We start from the raw sequence: 24,131 nt of genomic DNA, 5'->3' as shown, positions 1-24,131 counted from the left end.
CACCACCAAGTCATTGGTTCAGGTATGTTGATGACACCTGGGTTAAAATTAAATCTCAGGAAGTCCAACATTTTACTGACCACATCAACTCTGTGGATAAATACATCAAGTTCACACGAGAAGATGTAAAAAATGGCAAGTTGGCTTTCTTGGACTGTGAGGTCTCAGTCTCTGATAGAGGACATTTGCAAACCGAGGTGTACCGCAAACCCACCCACACAGACCAGTATTTGCAGTTTGACTCCCATCACCCTTTGGAGCACAAGTTAGGAGTCATCAGGACTCTGTATCACAGAGCAGACAGCATCCCCACTAACTCGGGAGCCAGGCAGAAGGAGAAATCCTACACAAAACAGGCTCTAGAGCAATGTGGATATCCTAACTGGGCCTTCCTAAAAGCAGAGAAGAAACCCAAACAGGACTCCAGTCAGCCATCAGGTGAAAAGGAGGAACCCAGACCCAGACCAGTGGTCATTCCATATGTTGAGGGAGCATCAGAGAAACTGAGACGTTTATTTTCTAAACATAACGTCCCAGTGGCTTTTAAACCCCAAAATACATTACGGCAAAGACTGGTTCATCCCAAAGATCCAGTCCTCCGGCACAAACAGAGTAATGTTGTGTATGCTGTTCAGTGTCAGGAGGGCTGTGATCAGTCTTACATCGGGCAAACTAAACAGCCACTGGCCAAAAGGATGGACCAGCACAGAAGATCAACATCATCAGGCCAGGACTCTGCGGTCTACACTCATCTCCAGGCCAGCGGTCACTCTTTCAGGGATGAAGATGTTCACACCCTGGATAGAGAGGAACGATGGTTTGAGAGAGGAGTAAAGGAGGCCATCTTTGTGAAAAGAAATCGTCCATCATTAAACAGGGGTGGAGGCCTCCGGGTTCAACTGTCCCCCTCTTACAATGCTGTGATTGCTAGTATCACTCAGCCCTCTGTGAATAGTAAACAGCCATCAGTGCTAATGATCCATTGTTAGGCTGATGGTCCTTCTTGAGCATGTGAGCAGCTGGTTTTGGTTGTCAGCAGCAAACTGGTTGATCCACTCTGAGAAGGTGCTATTTAAGAGACTGAGCTGAAAACAGCACCTCAGACTGAGGAAGTCTCTTGGATGAGAGACGAAACGTTTCTACATTTTTTTGCTTTGTGTTGTTTTTTGTTTTTTTTTGAATGTCCAGAGGACCAGATTGAACTTTTTTGGATTTTTCTACCTGGATTATTGAGCATGCATCAGGATATTACTGCGAGTAGCGTGCACGCACCTCACTCTCCACTCATCTTGTACCTTTTCGTGGCGGCCATCTTAATCCTGTGACGGTAGATGAGGTAATGGTTAGCGTGAAGGTTACTCCAACCTTCATATTTGATCATGCAAACACATTTTTCTAATTTAACTAATCTCTGTTTTAAAATATATGTTTTATCACCAGCATTGCTACAGCTAACTGCTGCTGCTTTAAGCACTATGTTGAAGAAAGTGACGTTTTAAAGGTCTATGAAATGGTGCTGCTTATAAGATTAAGTCTGTTGAAGGATCCGTTCAGAGGACCTGACTCCACTTGGTTAGATTCATCAGTGATTTCATGAAGCACTGGAAGGTTTTGGTGCTCTCACCTGGTTTAAGAGGGCAGTCGTCCACTTTAGTCCTGTGTATTCAGACTAGCCATTAACTTGTCGGTTAATTAAAGTGTGTTTCTTCAGACTGAGATGTTTCATTGTGAAAGATATGTACAAGTTTTACACAAAACTCCACTTCAGAATGGCGTTCCACTTTAATGCAATAAAGATGTTTAGTAATACTCCTTCATATCTTTCCTTTGTATCTGTGTGCAGAGGTGCTTCAAACTGCAGAAGACAAGAAAATATCCCAGGGTTTGTTACAATCCTACTCCATTGATTGCTCAGAAAATTAATCGGTTCAAATCAGAACTTTCTCTCTCTCTCTCTTTCTCTTTGTATATACACTGAAAAAAAAAAATATATATATATATATATATATATATTTGTTTGTTTGTTTGTTTAATTTAAGCTACACAGGTGTCGCCATTCATTGCAACTCTCTCAGGAAGTCCCACTTTTCTCCTGATCAGGATCTCAGGGAGGTGAGAATGAGCAGCAGGACAGCCCAGGGCCGCCTGCAGGTCCTGCAGATCTACCGCCTGCTGCAGCACGTCCTGCAGGGAGACCGGCAGCAGATTGAGGAGATGGTGAACCTCGGAGTGAAAGATCTCATTAACCTCACAGAGCCACGGGATGGCACCGGGGTGCTGCATGTGGCAGTTTCAGCCAATGATCTAGGTAAAAGGACTTTTTCTGCTTTTCTCAGAAAATATTCAGTGTGTGAACCAAAATGTTAGACGACTACAAGGATGGCAGTGTTTCAGGTTCAAGTCGCTCTGTTTTATCTGTCTTGTCAGACCTCGTCGACTTCCTTCTCTCTAAAGAAGCACAGCCTAACGTTCAGGACAGACAGGGTCGTACGCCCGCCATGTTAGCAGCTGAGCTGGGGAATGACGCCATGCTGTCTCTGCTAACCCACAAACAGGCTGACCTGACGCTCCGGGATGCCAAGGGACAAGGTGGGCAGCTGGAGGGATGACCCTGTCACATCGTGTCTAAAACTTGAAGATATTACACCTGAATAATTATAAAACAGATTACACAGTTCGTTGAACACTGACAGAGTGAAGAGCTTGATGCTCAGAGGCAACAACACTTTGTTTTCAGCAACTTAAGGATTTATCATCCATCTCTGCAAAATGTTCATTTAATTGCTCGTGTATGTTTGGTTTACTCTAGATGTTAACCCATTCAAGATGGCCACCACAACAAAGCGATATTAGCCAACACAAAAATGTACATACCTCAGTGAATTGTACACTGAATTGTATGGGCGGCTGTGGCTGAGTGGTTAGAGCAGTCGTCCTCCAATGTGGGAGATGGGAGTTGAATTCCATCAGCAGTCACATGTTGAAGTGCCTCTGGGCAAGACACTGAACCCCTCATTGCCACCAATGTGTGTCCCATCAGTGTATGAATGTGATAAAGCACTGATTATTCTCTTTAGAATGATTTGTTCAATTAGCTGTGTAGAGATCTAGTAGAGTGCTGTATGAATGGGTAGATGAGGCACAGATTCCAACATTTTTCAATCAGGTCATCTGGACAGTTTTATTTTATTTATTTCTTTTTGCTGAAGCGTTTCACCTTCCATCCAGAAGGCTTCATCAGTCAAGGAAACACACAACACAAAACTAATTAGTCCCCCAACAGCTTACTCCAAAGTGGAACAAACCAGTTATGTTGGTGCTAAGATGGTCTCTTTGGCACACCCCCTCCTCCATTGCCGACCCTCTTCCTCGTCGACAGTCATGTCAAACTGGTTCAAAACCAAAAACGTCCATGCTCAATAATCCAGGAATGCAATTCAACATTTTTCAGTCAGGTTATCTGGACAGCTTCTTTTTTTTTGTGTGCTGAAAAGTTTCACCTTCCATCCGGAAGGCTTCAACAGTCAAGGAAACACACAACACAAAATAGACTCTTCCCCCAACAGCTTACTGCAAAGTAGAGTATGTTATGGAGTTATGTTATGTTACGAAGTGCTTAGCACCAACATAACTGGTTTGTTCCACTTTGGAGTAAGCTGTTGGGGGAAGAATCAGTTTTATGTTGTGTGTTTCCTTGACTGATGAAGCCTTCTGGATGGAAGGTGAACCTTTTCAGCACAAATAAAAGAAACTGTCCAGATGACCTGACTGAAAATTGTTGGATTGTATACCTGGATTATTGAGCATGGACTTTGTTGAGGGCACAGTTTGTAGTGTAAAAAGCTTTGAGCATCTTGATAAATTAGAAAGACACTATATAAGTACAGTCCATTTACAAATATTAAGCTAACATTTGGTGTGGTTGTAGCTGAGAGTCATCCCTTACACATACTCTGAGCGCTAACAGATCATCTTTGTTCAAATATGCAGCATGGCGGGCTATGGGCATCAAATCAAGAAGGTGTTTTGTAATTGAGCATAAACCTTTAGGTCATAATTAGATGTTTTTGACAAGTGAATGCATCTCGATTGGTCAGTATCACGGTCGGTGAAGGGATTGAGCACAGATTCAGGCAGATACGATGAGCTCGATAAAACGGAACTTGTTTTATTAAATACAAGAAAACAAAGGACAGGCATAGCAACAACTACTTACAAAACACAAAAGGGTCAAGATATCTGAGGGGGGGACGGCACCTGGGCGATGAATCATGGAAAACAGGTGTGAGTGGTACGATGACTGAACAACTGAGGATGAAAATGAGACTGATCCAAGGAACACAGGACTGAGTCAAAGCAAAGAACGTGAACATAAAACATAAAAGCACATGGAGAAATACGACTGAAAGATGAACTCAAATAACAAACACAGACTAACAGAGATAGATCCTCCTCCAAGAGCCTGTCACATCAAACTTTGTAATAAATATGAATGCCCTTTTGGAAAGATAACATTAATAAAGTATTGCAAAAGAAAATAAAAATCACACCGCTGGGATGAACATTTGTTGAGATATTTACATGCTCAGGGCAGCATGGTGGCACTGGTAGAGCTGCTGCCTCTCAGCAAGCAGGTCCCTGGTTCAAATCCCGGACCGGGGGCCTTTCTAGGTGGAGTTTGCATGTTCTCTCCGTGCATGCGTGGGTTTTCTCCGGGTTCTCCAGTTTCCTCCCACAGACCAAAAACGTGCATGTTAGTCTGATTGGTAACTCTAAATTGTCCCTAGGTGTGAGTGAGAGCGTGAATGGTTGTTTGTCTCTATGTGTCCCTGTGATGGACTTGCGACCCATCCAGGGTGTACCCCGCCCCTCCCACAGTGATTGCCGGACACGTGCACCGGTGACCCCCATGACCCAAAATGGAAGAAGTGGGTAAAAGATAATGGATGGATGGATTTACATGTTCAGTAACAGGAAGTGATGTCAGAGGGGAACACCTGCATTTCAACAGAGCATAATGGCTGAAAACAGATTATTTTGATTCACTATCAGAGAGACGAAGAGTCACAGTTCAAATAATTTGTTTCAATAAACAGAGACCAGGGAGTTCCCCTTTTATGTCACTTCCTGTTTCACTTTGGCTGTGCCAAGATCAAAGGAAAAATATGCCAGTTATGTGACAAAACAGGTAAAGTCATGTGTTTTATATCAAATGTCATAAATATTAAGATGTTTTCTGACACTTTCTTTGTTTTTAGGATATACACGTCACAGTTCTTTCCTTAATGCTTTTCTTCTTTTACTTGTCTCTGATATGGAAGTTTGGAGGTAACATTTTAACTTTGGTTTATATATGTATTTTTATTGGAACTTTAAATCCTGACGTCTTCAATAGCATGATTTTCCTTCTCAGTCAAGTTTGTTCTTACAGCTCATAAAAATTCATGCAGCTTCTGTTTAGATATTGATGAGGTGGTGAGATCCCAGACAGTCCCAGGTAAAAAGCTCTTCTTACTTTGTTAGTTTTCATGTGTCCGGTGTGTCCCGTTCAACAAATCGAGTGAGGAAAACTTTTCTCAAAGTGAACGGCCAAGACTGTATATTATAGAAAAGCAGAATAGTTGTTGTGTTTATGAAAATACTGTACAAGATTTAGTATATTATGCTTCTCAGCACGTGTTAAGAATCATGCATGCATGTGTGTGTGTGTGTGTGTGTGTGTGTGTGGTTGTGTGTCAGGCCACACACACATCTAATTACAGATCAGGCTGTAGCAGTGTCTCGTGTGATACCTGCTCAGTAACCTAACCTGATATCGCTGTGCACTCCTCTGGGACTTGTTTGGTCTGTTCATTTGACTTCTGTCCTAGACTGTGACCTCCAGTGGCCGCACAGCTTTTATTGTTAAATAGTTTTGTTGTTAAATAGTTTTATTGTTAAATAGTGTTTAAAAAGAAGGGCACAACTTGTTATGGCCAAGTAACAAAAAATACTTGATTTGGTGGATTTAGTGCAGGCAGCTCTGCCCATGAGCGCCAAAGAGTTGTTTTAATTCATCGAAAGAAAAGAGGGGCTGTGATCTGCTGATTAATGTCAGAGTCAGAGTTTCTTTATTGTCATTCGCACCTCATGTGGTACATGTGGTGGAGCGAAATTATGTGCACAAGGTCCCAGTTACATCCAACAATAAAATGTATAAGAAAAACAGTGATAACATCTAAGATATGAACTAAGAAAAACATCAACTAAATATACACTAAGCACTCATAACATAAAAACATTGAACATCAGCACAAACATGAACATGAGTCTGTGTGAGCAGATGAGCACGCATGAACACATCAACATTGAAACAGATCAACAGCAACATGAAACAGATCAGCAGCAACATGAAACAGATCAGCAGCAACATGATATGGTTTTTCACAGTGATTATTCTAGTTAGAGATTCATGAGTCTAACAGCCTCAGGGTAGAAGCTGTTCCTCAGTCTAGTGGTTCTAGACTTAATGCTCCTTAACCTCCTTCCTGAGGGGAGTGTGGCAAAAAGTGTGTGTGCTGGGTGAGTGAGGTCCTTCATGATGCAGGTGGCCCTCTTCCTGCATCTGGAGGTATAGATGTCTGTGATGGTGGGGAGGCTGACTCCAACATCTTCTGTGCAGCCTTCACCACTCTCTGCAAAGCTTTTCTTTCTGCAGCTGTGCAGCCTCCATGCCACACGTTGATGCTGGAGCACAGGATGCTCTCCACTGCACACCTGTAGAAGGAGGTGAAGACTGAGCTTCCCAGACCAGCTCGCCTCAGCCGTCTGAGGAAGTAGAGTCTCTGATGAGCTTTCTTGATCAAGCTGGTGGTGTTGTTGCTCCAGCTGAGGTTGTCATTCATGTGTACACCCAAGTACTTGTAGCTGGAGACCACTTCCACCGCAGATCCTTTTATGTTCACGGGGGTGTAGATGTTTTTGTTCCTTCTGAAGTCCACAATCATCTCCTTTGTCTTCTTCACATTGATGTGAAGGTTATTCTCTTTGCACCAGCTCTCCAGGTGTTCCATCTCTTGCCTGTAGCTGGACTCATCATTGTTTGTGATGCATCCCACCACCGCTGTATCGTCTGCAAACTTTACAATGTGACAGCCTGGATGGGTAGCTGCACAATCATACGTGAGCAGAGTAAACAGGAGGGGGCTCAACACACATCCCTGAGGAGAGCCAGTGCTGAGGGTTATGGTGGAGGAGGAGAAGTTGTGGATCCTCACTAACTGTGGTCTGTTTGTTAAGAAGTCTAGTACACAGTTGCAAATGGAGGGGCTTAGTCCTAGTGTGTGGATAGTTTGTCCATCAGGGTTTGGGGGATCATGCTGTTGAAGGCAGATGTGAAGTCCACAAAGAGCATACGGACGTAAGTTTTTCTGCTCCAGGTGGCTGAGCACAGTGTGGACCACAGAGGAGGTGGCGTCCTCTGTTGATCGGTTCTCACAGTATGCATACTGATGAGGGTCCTCGTTGATGTTGATGGTTGTTTTGATGTGAGTCATGACCAGTTTTTCGAAGCATTTAGCGACTATCGGGGTGAGGGCCACTGGCCGATAGTCATTCAGACCAGTCACTGTAGAGCTTTTTGGGACTGGGATGATGGTGGCAGTCTTCAGGCAGTTTGGGAACTGTCTCCTGGGTAAGTGAGGTGTTAAAGATGTCTGCCAGCACCTCGCAGAGCTGATCAGCACATTCTTTCAACACTTTTCCGGGGATGTTGTCTAGGCCAGTTGCTTTGTGCGGATTAATCCTCCTGAAAGTACTCCTTACTTCGGCTGAGGTCATGCTGAGTTGCTCTTCATCCGGTGGTGAGGTGAGTCTGGTGCTGGGTGGTCTGTTCGGGTCTTCAAAGCGTGCATAGAACTTGTTGAGGGCATCAGGCAGAGATGGGTCTTTGGGGCATTGTTCACTCCTGCCTTTATAATCTGTTATGCACTTAATGCTCCTCCACATGCTCCGAGGGTCTGCAGGTAATGCAGTTTTTATATATTTATCTGACAAACACTTATTATTATTCTTTCAGCTTTTCCCTTCTTCAGGGGGTCACCACAGCAAACTAACTCACTTGAAGACTTGGTGATTGTTTTTATGCCAGATGCCCTTCTTGACACAACCACAGACCACCGAGCTACCACAGTCGTCTGTGTGGAGCAGAGAGCTGCTATCAAGGGCACCTGGAGAACAGATGGTGGGGCCTTGCCTTGTTTAAGGGCCTTGCTCAAGGGCCCAGAGAGGGGAAAATGAGGGTGGAGGCAGGTGTGGGTTTTTTACTTTCCCCACCCACATTTTGATGTTGTCAGTTCGAGGAGTTGAACCTGTGACTTTCCAATCACAGTCCCACCTTCTGTAACCTCTGCACCACCACCATATTATCTGACTAACATTGACATTTGAATTGTCAAAAGACATCCATCCAGCTCAAATGTAAACAAAATGTTATGAATATTGGTCCCCAACCGAACCGGGTCTACCGGACTATCAAGTGTGAAAACAACCTTAAGCCTAGTTTTAAAACTGGATAATGTGTCAGCCTCATGGACAGAGATTGGAAGTTGGTTCCACAAGAGAGGAGCCTGATAACTGAAAGCTCTGCCTCCCATTCTGTTTTTGTAAACTCTAGGAACCACAAGTAAACCTGCAGCCTGAGAGCAAAGTGCTCTATTTGGAAAATATGGAACAATAAGATCTGTAATATAAGATGGAGCTAGGTTGTTGAGAGCTTTGTAAGTTAGAAGTAGGATTTTGAATTCTATTCTGGTTTTAACAGGGAGCCAATGAAGAGAAGCTAAAACTGGAGAGATATGATCAATCAATCAATTTATTCACTCGATTCAAAAAAATTATCATCAGTTTACAAACACATTCTCTGATAACGCTTATTTACACGAGTGAAGGGGGAGCAGGAAGAAGAAAATCTTGTATAGACCTGCCCCCTTTCTCAATAATTACAAAAATGTCATGTCATACATTAAATTAACAAAACAAGTTGCAAACAATATAACAACAACAATAACAATATATCACTCTTCCTATTAACAACTTAAAAGTGTATAAGAGTTAATCATTCTTTTTTATAAAGTGTTTTGAATTGGTTTATTGTAAAGCATTTTTTAACTCCTCATCCAAACTGTTCCATAATTTTACTCCATGCACCAAAATGCACATTTGTTTTAAAGTAGTACGCACAGTTTTACTTTTGAAATCATACTTCCTTCTGTTATTTCTATCACACGAACTTAAGAAAAAGAACTTTTGTAAATTAAATGGCAATAATCTCTAGCTTTAAACATAAGCAATAGCATTTTTAAATTAACCAGATCCCTTAGTTTCAAGATATTTGACTGAATAAACAATGTATTTGTGTGTTCTCTAGTGTCCACTTTATATAAATAACTCATAACTTTCTTTTGTAAGACAGACAACGGTTTAGTGTTGGTTTTATATGAGTTGCCCCATACCTCTATACAATAAGCCAGATATGGAACAACAAATGAATAATATAATGTCTGTAATGTTGATAGTTCTAAAACATGTTTTACTTTATTTAGAAGTCCAATACTTTTGCATAGTTTTAGTTTTATATATTTTATATGAGATTTCCAGTTAAGTTTATGATCTAAAACAATCCCTAAAAATTCAACTTCATGTACTCGTTCAACTTGATTATCATCTATAGACATTATAATAGAATCATCTATTTTTCTATTACCAAAAATCATGAATTTTGTTTTATTCCAGTTTATTGATAATTTGTTGTATTTAAACCACTCATTAAGTTTAGACATCTCACTAGCCCAGTCCTTCTCAAATGGTGGGGAGCGCCCCCCTGGGGGGCCCGGAGCAATGCCAGGGAGGGCACATGTGACCCGGGGAACATTTTGCGGCAGGGATTAGTTTTGTTTTTTTCCCCACCATTCTCATTGTGTCAGGGTGCATTCGGCAACTGTGTTGAATGCAAACTAATGTTTAATAAATGTTAGGATTCTATTCTTTACTAACAAGTCCTCTGCTCTGGACGCATTTCACCCACCGCGTGCATGTAACAAAGAGTATAAAGTCAAAGCGAGAGCGACACCCGCACCTCTTTCTTCTTTCACGTTGACAAAATGTTTTAGTTTTCTTGATTGTCAAAGCACTTTTTTTTTTTTTTTTTTTTTGTTATAAAAACAGATGTTTAACAAATGTTAATACTCTATTCTATTCGGGGGAGTGGTGGCGCAGAGGTTATAGAGGTGGGCTTGTGATCCGAAGATCGCCGGTTCACGCCCCGGCCCCGACAACATCAAAAATTGTGGGTGGGGTAGGTGAAACACCCACACTTAACCCCCACCCTCATTCGCCCCACTCTGGGCCCATGAGCAAGGCCCTTAACCCCACCATGTGCTCCCTAAACAGGTCTCTCTTGAAAATGAGTTCTCGTGGCTCAATGAGACTAACCTGGATAAATAAAGGCTAAATGAAAAAAAAAAAAATTCTTTGCTAACAAAATATATTTTGTCATTAAACAACTTGTCAGGTTCTTGTGAGCACGCCGCATTCCCCTGGACCGCCCCCTTCCCCCTCAGCCAGCTCGCTTGCTCTGCACTCTTTGCAGCTTCTCTGGTGTTTTTGCACTGAAGACCACGTCCAGGTCCAGGTCCAGCTAAACATTGAGCTGGTGCTGAGAGTTGCAGGATCTTGTTTCAAACTCAGCTTCATAAAGCTGTGCACTGCAAAACATGCTCATTGTAGCCATTGCTGGTGAAGATTCTCAGTCATCCAGGACATGATGAATTCAAAAAGCGTTCAATACAAAAACAACTGGAATTTATTTGTAACAGAAGACGTTTCGCTCCTCATCCGAGGAGCTTTCTCAATTCAAAGAGCAGAGAGTGAGAGATACAGGTTATAAGGCTGAGTGAGATAAGACACACACACACATAAGACACACACACACACATATATGTATATTGGCAGTTCACACCTAAAACCCAAAACAGTAGGTCTTTGTTCCTCTAATTCACAGACGAGGCCACTCTGTTCCCATCAGGTGTGAAAACCGGCTGGGAATCTGTTTTAAAGTTGCATTATATGTTTTTGAAAGTGGGAATCTGAGGCCTCCTCCTCTGTTAAGAGAGGGTTTTTCTCTTTTTACATAAATTGCTTCCTTCACCCCCCTCTCAAACCATCTGTGTTCTCGGTCCAAAATGTGCACATTTTGGTCCTCAAAAGAGTGTCCCTTATCTGTGAGATTGAATTGAGAAAGCTCCTCGGATGAGGAGCGAAACGTCTTCTGTTACAAATAAAGTCCAGTTGTTTTTGTATTGAACGCTTTTTGAATTCATTGTAGCCATTAATCCTGACTTCCTCATTTTCATTAAAAACTAAAAAACAGCACAAATTGTTTAATTCATTTTTGTTTTGTAGGTCAAAGTGTTGTATATAACACTCCTGAGTTAAAATGTTGTTGATCAATTTGAATTTATTATTATTTATTGATTGTATTTAATTTGATTGTTCAGTATCAAATGGTCAAAAATGTTTACAGTTTAAATAAGGATATATATTTTTTTAATTTCAGGCAAATTGATGCACTTTAAGCCTTTTCTGTTACAGACCATAAGTCAATGTTAATAATCTTTGTCGTAAGTTGATCTATATTTCTTTCTTTAATTCTTTATTAATGTTAATAAGGGTACAATGCTATGCAGAGGTGTAACAATTTTAACAATCAAATTGTAACAATCAAAAATAACAATTTTTTAGCCAAATTATACTATTTACAGTCGCGGCGGAGAGTTGTGGGGGTGGGGCAAAATGTTTACTTTGTCCTAGAGGGGGCATAACCGACAATAATTGAGAAGCACTTCACTAGCCATACATTCTATAATGTTTAAGTCATTCCCAGAACAAAATAAAATTGTATCATCTGCAAACATGATGATTTGTAACTTTTTAGACACTTCACAAATGTCATTGATATACAAAAGAAAAAGCTTTGGTCCTAGCACTGAACCTTGGGGGACTCCACATTTTATATTTTGAAGATCTGATTTTTAATTTCCTAGCTGTACAAATTGTTTTCAGTTAGACAAATAACTACTCAACCAATTATGAACTATCCCTCTTATCCCATAATCTTGTAATTTGGAAAGCAATAAAGTGTGGTCGATTGTATCAAAGGCTTTTCTTAAATCAATAAACACCCCCCTTCCTTTCTATTGCTTCTGTAATTTCTTCATTTAGTTCTAATAATGCGAGGGATGTTGATTTATTTGATATTAAGCCATATTGACTCTCACTCAACAAGTGATTCTTTTCAATATAACCATCCAAATTCTGGACAAACCCTTTTTCAAGCACTTTAAAAAACTGGGGGAGCACTGAGATCGGTGTATAATTGTCAAAAATATGTCTATCACCATTTTTAAATATTGGAAATCCATCCATCCATCCATTTTCTTCCGCTTATCCGGGGTCGGGTCGCGGGGGTAGCAGCCTAAGTAGGGAGGCCCAGACTTCCCTCTCCCCAGCCACTTGGGCCAGCTCTTCCGGGGGAATCCCAAGGCGTTCCCAGGCCAGCCGAGAAATGTAGTCCCTCCAGCGTGTCCTGGGTCTTCCCCTGGGCCTCCTTCCGGTGGGACGTGTCCGGAACACCTCACCAGGGAGGCGTCCAGAAGGCATCCTAAACAGATGCCCAAGCCACCTCAACTGGCTCCTCTCGATGTGGAGAAGCAGCGGCTCTACTCCGAGTCCCTCCCGGATGATCGAGCTTCTCACCCTGTCTCTAAGGGAGAGCCCAGACACCCTGCGGAGAAAACTCATTTCGGCCGCTTGTATCCGAGATCTCATTCTTTCGGTCACAACCCAAAGCTCGTGACCATAGATGAGGGTGGGAACGTAGATCGATCGGTAAATTGAGAGCTTCGCCTTTTGACTCAGCTCTCTCTTCACCACGACAGACCTGTACAGCGCCCGCTTCACTGCAGACGCTGCACCTATCCGCCTATCGATCTCACGCTCCATTTTTCCCTCATTCGTGAACAAGACCCCAAGATACTTGAACTCCTCCACTTGGGGTAGGACCTCCTCCCTGACCCAGAGAGGGCACTCTACCCTTTTCCGGCTCAAGACCATGGCCTCGGATTTGGAGGAACTGATCTTCATCCCGGCCGCATCGCATTCGGCTGTGAACCTCTCCAGTGAAAGCTGTAGATCACGATCTGATGAAGCCAATAAGACCACATCATCTGCAAAAAGCAGAGACGCAATTCTGAGGCCACCAAAACGGATCCCCTCAACACCTTGGCTGCGCCTAGAAATTCTGTCCATAAAAGTTATGAACAGAATCGGTGACAAAGGGCAACCTTGGCGGAGTCCAACTCTCACCGAGAACAAGCCCGACTTACTGCCGGCGATGCGGACCAGGCTCTGACACCGGTCATACAGGGACCTAACAGCCCGTATCAAAGGGCCTGGTACCCCATACTCCCAGAGTACCCCCCACAGGGCCCCCCGAGGGACGCGGTCGAAAGCCTTCTCCAAGTCCACAAAGCACATGTAGACTGGTTGGGCAAACTCCCACGCACCCTCCAGGACCCTGCTGAGAGTGTAGAGCTGGTCCAGTGTTCCACGGCCAGGACGAAAACCGCACTGTTCCTCCTGAATCCGAGGTTCGACTATCCGACGGACCCTCCTCTCCAGAACCCCCGAATAGACCTTACCAGGGAGGCTTAAGAGCGTGATTCCCCTGTAGTTGGAACACACTCTACGGTCCCCCTTTTTGAATAGGGGGACCACCACCCCGGTCTGCCAATCCAGGGGAACTTCCCCCGATGTCCACGCAACATTGCAGAGTCGCGTAAGCCAACACAACCCTACAACATCCAGAGCCTTAAGGAACTCTGGGCGGATCTCATCCACCCCTGGGGCCCTGCCACCGAGGAGCTTTTTAACCACCTCGGTGACCTCAGCACCAGAGATTGGAGGGCCCGACCCAGAGTCCCCAGGCTCTGCTTCCTCAGTGGAAGACGTGCCGGTGGGATTGAGGAGGTCTTCAAAGTATTCCGCCCACCGACCCACAACATCCCGAGTTGAAGTCAGCAGCAAACCACTCCCACTATAAACAGTGTTGGTGGCATACCGCTTCCCCCCCCTGAGACGCCGGATGGTGGACCAGAAACGTCTCGAAGCCGTGCGGAAGTCGTTCTCCATGGCCTCTCCGAACTCCTCCCATGCCCGAGTTTTTGCCTCAGCAACCACCCGAGCCGCATGTCGCTTGGACTGCCGGTACCCATCAGCTGCTTCCGAGGTCCCACAGGCCAAAAAGGCCCAATAGGACTCCTTCTTCAGCCTGACAGCATCCCTCACCGACGGTGTCCACCATCGGGTTCGAGGGTTGCCGCCCCGACAGGCACCGACAACCTTGCGGCCGCAGCTCTGGTAAGCCGCCTCGACAATAGAGGCACGAAACATGGTCCACTCAGACTCAATGTCCCCCACCTCCCTTGGAACATGTTCAAAGTTCTCCCGGAGGTGGGAGTTGAAACTCCGTCTCACAGGAGACTCTGCCAGACGTTCCCAGCAAACCCTCACAATACGTTTGGGCCTACCAGGTCTGACCGGCATCCTCCCCCACCATCGGAGCCAACTCACCACCAGGTAGTGATCAGTTGACAGCTCTGCCCCTCTCTTCACCCGAGTGTCCAAGGCATGTGGCCGCAGATCAGATGAGACGATGACAAAGTCGATCATCGAACTGCGGCCTAGGGTGTCCTGGTGCCAAGAGCACATATGGACACCCTTATGCTTGAACAAGGTGTTCGTTATTGACAATCCATGACGAGCACAGAAGTCCAACAACAGAACACCACTCTGGTTCAGATCAGGGGGGCCGTTCCTCCCAACCACACCCCTCCAGGTCTCACTGTCATTGCCCACATGAGCATTGAAGTCCCCCAGCAGAACAAGGGAGTCCCCAGAAGGTGCACTTTCCAGTACCCCCTCTAAGGACTCCAGAAAGGGTGGATAATCTGAACTGCCGTTTGGTGCATAAGCACAAATGACAGTCAGAACCCGTCCCCCCACACGTAGGCGGAGAGAGGCCACCCTCTCATTCACGGGGGTGAACCCCAATACACAGGCACCAAGTTGGGGGGCAATTAGTACGCCCACGCCTGCTCGGCGCCTCTCACCAGGGGCAACTCCAGAGTGGAAGAGTGTCCAGCCCCTCTCAAGGAAACTGGTTCCAGAGCCCGAGCCATGTGTAGAGGTGAGTCCGACTATTTCTAGCCGGAACCTCTCAGCCTCACACACCAGCTCAGGCTCCTTCCCCACCAGTGAGGTGACATTCCACGTCCCAATAGCCAGCTTCTGTAGCCGAGGATCAGACCGCCAGGGTCCCCGCCCTCGGCCACCACCCATCCCACATTGCACCCGACCCCTTTGGCCCCTCCCACAGGTGGTGAGCCCATAGGAAGGGGGACCCACGTCTCCTCTTCGGGCTGTGCCCGGCCGAGCTCCATGGGTAAAAGCCCGGCCACCAGGCGCTCGCCCACGTGCCCCACCTCCAGGCCTGGCTCCAGAGAGGGGCCCCGGTGACCCACGTCCGGGCAAGGGAACACTAGGTCCATTTGTGTTTTTCATCATAGGGGTGTGTTTGGGCTGCACTTTGTCTGGTCCCTCACCTAGGACCTGTCTGCCATGGGTGACCCTACTAGGGGCATAAAGCCCCTGACAGCATAGCTCCTAGGATCATTGGGACACTCAAACCCCTCCACCACGGTAAGGTGGCAGCCCAGGGAGGGGAATATTGGAAATACTTTTGCTAATTAAATTTTTTTCTGGAAATATGCCACTCTGGACTGACAAATTACAAATATAAGTCAATGGTTTAATAATAAAGTCAATAGTTTTTTTTTTTTAATAATCATCATATCAATTCCATCACTATCAACAGATGTCTTAGTTTTACTTTTCCTTACTATAGTTAGAATTTCATGTTCACTTATCTCCAAGAAACATTGACTGTGAAATTCTACTACCACCCTGCACACCCTGAATATCATTTGTCTTAATGGAAGAAGCTAAACATGGCCCTAAAAAGGAATTAAATTCATTCACCACTTAATTTTTTCCATTCGATGTAGTTTCTCCCTTAAAAAACTGTTTTTCAAGGCAATGAGTATAATTAGGTCTTACAATACTATTCAAAATTTTCCACGTTCTTTTCATATCACCACTGCTCTCTCGCAACTTTAAATTATAGTAATCTTTCTTAGCATGTTTTATTAATGTTGTCAATTTGTTTTTATATGCCTTGTATTTTAACTCTTTAGGTTTAGTTGAAAATCTAACAAAATCTCTATATAACTTATTTTTCTTCTTACAAGATTTTAACAGTTCCTTGGTCATCCAGGGTTTTGCACTGCCATTTTTATTTTTGTAACACACTAATATCGGGCAATTTTTTGTCATATAATGATTTATAGACTTGCAGAAATGTTTCATATGCCACATTTACGTCTTTCACATATACCCCACTCCAGTTTTCCTTTAACAGGTCATTATAGAATTTTTTTATTCTTTCGTCAGATCGGACTCTAACCTGCCTTATTTCATCAACTTTATTAGTTTTTTTTATTTATTTTACTGTCATGAACTATGAATATAAGTAAATGGTCACTTATGTCACTTATTAGGACTCCACTGTAAATAGCTTTTCCAATTTCATTTGTAAAAATGATATCAATTAATGTTGCAGTAGTGCTAGTGATTCTGGTAGGTTGAGTAATCACTGGAAATAAACTTATACTGGACAATGCATCAACAAAATCTGTGGTCATTTTGTGCTGTCCTTGTTTAAATAGATCAATATTGAAATCTCCACAAATTAACCAGGTTTTCCTATCATTTAATCCATCCAATAGATTTTCACATCTTTCTCTAAAATGTTCTGAATTAGAGCCTGGTGTTCTGTATATACAAGCTACAATAATGTTCTTTGTTTTTTCCATCTCAATTTCAACAGTAACATTCCATCGCATCACCCAAGGTAAATGACATGCATTCTAATTTTTCACATCTCAAGGAACTATGAACATACAATGCAATACCGCCACCTTTGTTCTTCACTCGGTTTGTATAAAACAGATTATACCCTTCCACATCAAAATTTATAGATTTGTAATTTAACCAAGTTTCAGATATTACTATTACTGTGATCTCTCCTACTAACTCCAGTTAAGACTCTGGCAGCACCATTTTGGATCAACTGAAGATGTTTTAAAGAAGTATTTGGACACCCAGTTAATAAACCATTGCAATAGTCCAGTCTAGACGTGACAAATGCATGAATCAGTTTTTCGGCATGAGTTTTCGTTCAGATGTTTGTAATTTTAGCGATATTACGCAGGTGGAAGAAGGCGGTTCAGCCATCCATCCATTATCTTTACCCATTTTTTCCATTTTGGGTCACGGGGTTCGCCGGTGCCCATGTCCAGCAATCACTGTGCGAGGGGCGGGGTACACCCTGGACAGGTCGCAAGTCCATCACAGGGCCACATAGAGACAAACGACACAAACAACCATTCACTCTCTCACGCACACCTAGGGACAATTTAGAGTTACCAATCAGCTTAACATGCATGTTTTTGGTCTGTGGGAGGAAACCGGAGTACCTGGAGAAAACCCACGCATGCATGGAGAGAACATGCAAACTCCACCCAGAAATGCCCCCCAGACCGGGATTAGAACCAGGGACCTGCTCGCTGAGAGGCAGCAGCTGTACCAGTTGCGCCACCGTGCTGCCTATCACTACTAAACCAACCAACACAATCTTTTGCGAAAGCTATGCATTCTAGTTTTTATTTTTGCTTTAACGTATAGTTTTCTCAAATGATTGGGTCAAAAATAACAAGGCATCTTCCGTTTGAGTGTGTAGCTGCACCTAGGTGTAACAAAGGTCACTATTCAAATATGGCTGCCATGTAAAAATCCAAGATGACTACCACCAGATATTTAAGTAAACCGACCACCAAAATCATTGAGGAAACTATACTTTCTAGTTTTTATATTGATTCAAAATATAGTTTCCTGAAATGATTGTGGTGGCTGAAGATCCACCTATGGTGGTCAAGGCCACCATTGGCCACCCCCTGGCTCCACCACTGCACCTGGTGGTTGATAAAATGTCTCCCTCCACTCACCAGGATCTGTCTCTGCTCTGCCTTGGACAATAAAAACACCTCCCTCTGTTCTTCTTCATTGTACCGAGTAACTCCTGAATATTCTCTGTTCACTTCCAATCCAGAAAAACACTCGTCTTCAAAACTACAAACATCCAAATCCCTCAGCGACAGGGGACATCAACATGCCGCTTGTCAGTTTGATTTTAACTGAGCATCATTTTTATTCTGCAGATATTTCATGTCTTTTTCTTTTTTTTTTTAAACATACATGAAAATGCATCAGTGGTCACTGCTCTTCTTTGTTTGGCTCAACATTCAGACTTGTGTCCTCTCCTTGTTTGTGACTCAGGTGTGCTGTTCTACTGTAACTACCCCACCAAGCGCCATGCCCGCTGCCTGCAGCTGGCCCTGCAGAAGCAGGCAGATGTAAACAACGTGTCCACTAAGGGGGTTCACATCTTCCAGATGATGTGTGAGAAAGCCTACGACCGCACCCCGCTGTGCCTCATCATGGTAGATGCTGGAGCGAATCCCAACGCAACAAATCAGGTGAAACATATTTCACATTAGGTTATAAAAAGTTCAGGATAAAGATATATATAAAAAAAGTACTTTTTCAAACAGAACCTCTGCTCTTGTCAGGAAACGGGGGTGACGGCATTGATGGAGGCAGCCAGGGCCGGCTCCCTGCTGCTCGTTCGAGCCATTCTCAGGAAGGGAGGAAACCCCCACGCTCTGGATAAAAAGTGCTTCACTGCAGTTCATTACGCTGCCATGGGGGGCTTTTTTGAGGTGCAGTAGCTGCTGAGGCACTTTACTTTCACCGTATACCTACTTCACACTGGATGACATAAAATAAATGTACCAGAACGTGGATCATCTTTTCAGGGTTTCAGAAGAACACAAGAGGTTCCCCAGTACATGTAACAGTTCATGGAAAGTTCTGAGCATGCACAACACGTTTGCAATGAAGTTGTGTTTAATTATCAGGGTGGCAGCGTATCTATGAGATAGATTGGGGTGCCCAGACTTTTTTATCCTGCAGTTCCTTTTAAAATGACCAAGTCAAAGTGATCTACCGGCTATAAGGCCCTGTTTAAACAGAACAACCTCTGGAAACATTAGTGTTTTTTCAATGTTTATTGGGGGTAATAAACTGAAAATGAGCGGATTTACATGAAAATGTTGTAATTTCCATGTCATTCGGATTGCCAGATAAGAAATGATGAACTATAGCACTGTGGCTTTAAAATTATAGTATTTTGACCTAAACTGTCATATGTGCTGAGTCAAGATATTCTAAGATGAGGTGTGTGCTGTGTTTGTTGAACATATGCACAGAAAAGGAGGGGGTAAAATAGACATTTTACATTTATCTGGCAACCCTGATGCAGGGCTCAGCTGATTGTGCATGCAATGTCTGCATGACATCCAAACTGGTGAAGACACTAACGTCTCATTGGAACCTAGATTTTATTAGTTTTGTGCCTATATACTGAAAAAGGGTGAGCAGCACAAAAACACTCTGCTCTCTGACATTTATTATAACTGTTGTTAGTGCAGAAAAACTTTGGACTGCAGCCGCCTGTAGTGCACATGTGCCACTTCAAACTTGCGGAGCATTTCACATTTCCACAGGGAGTTCCCCCGAAATCTCCACTCTGAGACCTGGATTCAGAAACTTTCAGTTTCAGAGAGAATGAGGACTGTTGTCTGTAAAACAACAGCCGAACGTTTCACGTCATGTAAACGGGGCCTCAGACTGGCTGCCCTGTCTGTCAATAAAGAGACAAATTTCATAGATGAATGATCGGCTGACGTATTTATTTTTTTTAATGCCATGCAATCTACCCAGAATACCTTTGAGATCGTCCAGTAGATCACAAAGACGTACTGACAGGCTGAGCCACCCCTGAGATTCAGCCTTCGTTACCATGCATTGCTTGATCGTAGAGAATTTGAAGCATAGTGTCTATGCAGGCAGCAGCTTGGGTAGTGCATCTGCTAGTGATCTGGCAACAGCCAACCAAACCTCACCACTCTCATTGAATGGCTGCAGAGAACAATTCTTGCTGTCACTGTCCCAATAAATCCTGTGCACCGTGCAGCTGTTTCTCCTTCATCTTTAGGACACTTGTTCTCATCGTGGAAAAAGGGATGAATGTGGTGAGGTTCTGCCATTTCACTTGCATGACCCAAATTGCTGCACGTTCTTTTTTGTTCTCAGCAGAACCACTTCCATCTGATGATGGAGAATGGTTTGGCTCTGAAGTGTCTCCTCATCAGGTCTTCAGGCCATACTCTTCAGCGTGCACTGGGCCGGTTGACAATCAAGTGTGACGCAGGTGGAATGACAGTCAGCTCTTCTAAATCCAAGGCCATGCTTCCAAACTGGGAAAAGCAGAAATGCTCCCTCCAGGTTGGGAATAAATCTTTGCCTCAGGTAGAATTCAAGTCTTTGGGAATTTTGTTCCTGGATGACGGCAGGAGGGAGTGGGGCCTTGTCCTGCAATAAGGAAGACATTTGCTCTGTCATGGTGAAGAAAGAGCTGAGTCACAAGTCAAAGCTCTGTATTAGCTGGTCCACTCCATCTGTCACTGTCATGAGCTTAGGACCATGACTGAATGAACGGATCGGTTACAAGCTGTTGAAATGAACTTCCTTCACAGGGTGGGGGGTGGGGGGGGCTCAGCCGTCATTCATGGGGAGCTCAGAGTAGGGCCTCTGCTCCTCCTCATCAAAACGAGTCAGCTCAGGTGGTTCAGGTCTCCTAGGTGAAGTTCTGTAGGAACGTCCCACTGACAGGAAACAGAAAACTCAAAAAATGGAGGTTGTCATCCAGTGCAAACAGAGCCTTATTAACAAATATGTGAAAATGAAACACATGAGGGGTGACATTAATAGAAATTAGGATTAAGTATATTATTTTATAAAAAAAATATTTAAAGGTTTTGTATTTAAATCTGCAGTACTGAATTTTTAAGCGACACCTCATGAATATTTAGATTTTGTGTGGTGATGCTTCACATTCTGCATCCTGTGAAGTGTTTGTGGCGTTTTGTGTCTCACAGGTAATTCAGGTGCTATCTGCGTTCTCAGCAGATGTGGGGGTGGTCAACTTTCATACCTGCACACCTTTACACTATGCTGCTGCCACAGGCCACGCCAGCTGCTGCAAGTTCTTAACTCAGAGAGGTACAATTTGAGAAGTGAGCGCTGCAGAATCTTTATTATAACAAGCTCAGGCCTCTTTCTGTGGATGAGGAAAAGGTGGCTGTGAACAGTTTGCTCTGAGGATTTTTTTTACAGCATGAAGATTGGCTTTGTTGTATTTGGACATTTGCAAGCTTATTATTATTTTTTTTATTATTCATTTTTATTTTTTTATTTTCCCCTGTCCTGTCCGGCATTGTGACACTTAGAATTATTGTCTGAGTGTCAAATTGATGCCCAACAGATTTACTTTCACAAGCAGAGCATTATGGCTGGCCTTAATGCTCCTCTTGATATATAAATAAAATTTTATTAGAATATGCTTTGGGTTTGTTTCAGATGTAATGGACACGGGGACGGAAAACAAAGAAGATAACAAAGCAGAAAAGTGAGAGAAGAGTTAAAATGTAAAGAAGGAGATAGGAATAGAGGAGAGAGAGAGAGCGATAAAGAGAACACAAATCAACATCATTGAAGTCTGCCTCTAGACCTGCGGAAAGAGAAAAAAAACAAACAAAAAAAACAGACAAAACCAAGAAACCACAACAACAAACAACTTATATAATGATAGTTATAACATCATTAGAAAGTATTTTATACAGTACATGGTAATATGCTGGTGAAGATTCTCAGTCATCCAGGACATGATGAATTCAAAAAATTCCGCAGTTCACCTCCACCTCACAGATAAGGGACACTCTTTTGAGGACCAAAATGTGCACATTTTGGACCGAGAACACAGATGGTTTGAGAGGAGGGTGAAGGAAGCAATTTATGTAAAAAGAGAAAAGCTGTCTCTTAACAGAGGAGGAGGCCTCAGATTTCCACTTTCAAAAACATATAATGCAACTTTAAAACAGATTCCCAGCTGGTTTTCACACCTGATGGGAAAAGAGGGGCCTCGACTGTGAATTAGAGGAACAAAGATCTACTGTTTAGGTTTTTAGGTGTGAACTGCCAATCTACATATATGTGTGTGTGTGTGTCTTATGTGTGTGTGTGTCTTATCTCACTCAGCCTTATAACCTGTATCTCTCACTCTGCTCTTTGAATTGAGAAAGCTCCTCGGATGAGGAGCGAAACGTCTTCTGTTACAAATAAAGTCCAGTTGTTTTTGTATTGAACGCTTTTTGAGTACATGGTAATACAATATATATTTGATGGCCACCACAACCCAACTGAGTGTGTATCTGATAAACACCTGAATCTAAACACATGTGTTAGCATGCTTATCACTATAATGTTTCTCCATAAAAATGTTCAATAGTGGATGTGGGGACCCATAAATCCATCCCCACAGGACACGAAGGTAACACAGAGAAGACTGGAACCACAGACACACAGCGGCCCCCAAGCCCGGAACTCCGGTAGTCCCCCAACAGGGACACCCGCACACCCCAGAGAGAGAAGCAAAGGGAAGCCCTGGGCGATCCCCAGCAACCACAATGCAGAAACCCCCAGGAAGCCGTAGCGGCGAGTCAACAGGCCCCGCCGGCAACCCGCCCCTCCAGAGTGGATCCGGCCATGGACACCAAGCCCCGAGTCCCGAGGTCATACCACCCCCCAACAGAGGCCCGACAGAACCAGGGCACCCAAGCCCCCGCAGGCAGCCACCAGGGCGGGCCTGCACATACCCCACCACTCAGCCCCAGCTGCTGAGAGCCGCCAATGCACCAGCGGCTGGGGGGCCCACCACCGGAGGGGAGCACGACCCACCAAATGGGGGGCCAAGACTGGCCCAAGAGAGGGGGGGCACCCAAAACCCAACCTGAGACAAACAGGCACACAGAGACAGCCCGACAGAGCCTCTGTTGGGCCGTCCATGCGCCCAACCTGCCCAACAGTGACCGCAAGCCGGCCCCAGGCCGGGGGCCAGAGCAGCAGGGAGCAGCAGCCGAGGAAGGCCGGCCCAGCGCACTAATGCATCTCTAAAGCCCCACACCACAGGCCCGGAGAAGCCCCGGCATGCCACCCATGCACCGCCCCCCCACACACACACACACAGCACCCCACACCATGAATGTCACATGAGGCCGACCAGCCAGCACTCCGTCTAAGTGAAGCCACGCCCCTGACCGCTGCCACGCACTACCAACGACCACACACACACAACCACAGCTGACCTCCTGCCAGAACCTGGCAGCCACCCCAGCCAAAGGCCTGGCCATCAGAACCAGGAACCCCGATCAAAGGATCCAAACAATCCAGGGAGAACCGGAGCACCAGCCCCACCCCCAATTGCCCCCAAAGGCCCAATACCCACCCACAGCCCAGACCCCAACCATGCAGCCTACCCCCCCACCCCGACCCCAAATGTCAGACGGAAAATGAGGGTTTAAGAGCCAGCTTATAATTTTGATTCACAAAGCCAGAAGACAGGAAGCTAAATCAAACTGAAAGATATGCAATCTGAAAAAACACATTCCCAAGTATCCTGATGCATGCTCAATAATCCAGGTAGAAAAATCTAAAAAAGTTGACGGGTTCAAAAAACATTCCCAAATACAACTGGAGAAATTGCATTTCCTGCAAAAATGCATTGTGAATGCTTAATGCAGAGAGCTGAAATTAGCTAAAAACATGCTGAAATGTAGCTGAAATGGAAGAACAAGACTAAATTAACAGAAGAAAACAGAAAGAACACATTTGTTGAACTAGGTTTAAAAAAGTCAAGTCACATTTATTTATATAGCACATTTAAAACAGTAACTGTTATC

The 24,131-nt window shown here is 44.2% G+C and overlaps 1 protein-coding gene across 1 annotated transcript in view; it reads left to right on the top strand.

Moving 5' to 3' along the window:
- The first annotated feature begins 2,117 nt into the window (after positions 1–2,117).
- Positions 2,118–24,131, top strand: part of ankef1a (ankyrin repeat and EF-hand domain containing 1a) — a 157,753-nt gene continuing 135,739 nt past the window's right edge. Inside the window, exons 1-5 of the mRNA XM_037686078.1 lie at positions 2,118–2,308; positions 2,428–2,589; positions 18,550–18,749; positions 18,843–18,992; positions 21,273–21,396. Of these exons, the coding sequence (XP_037542006.1) occupies positions 2,119–2,308; positions 2,428–2,589; positions 18,550–18,749; positions 18,843–18,992; positions 21,273–21,396 (826 nt within the window). The 5' untranslated portion in view covers position 2,118. The remainder of the gene's footprint in view (positions 2,309–2,427; positions 2,590–18,549; positions 18,750–18,842; positions 18,993–21,272; positions 21,397–24,131) is intronic.

Source organism: Nematolebias whitei, chromosome 12 (assembly GCF_014905685.2).
Source record: "Nematolebias whitei isolate Nwh7 chromosome 12, NemWhi1, whole genome shotgun sequence".
Classification (NCBI taxonomy): domain Eukaryota; kingdom Metazoa; phylum Chordata; class Actinopteri; order Cyprinodontiformes; family Rivulidae; genus Nematolebias; species Nematolebias whitei.
This window is presented reverse-complemented; position numbering and strand designations above follow the sequence as displayed.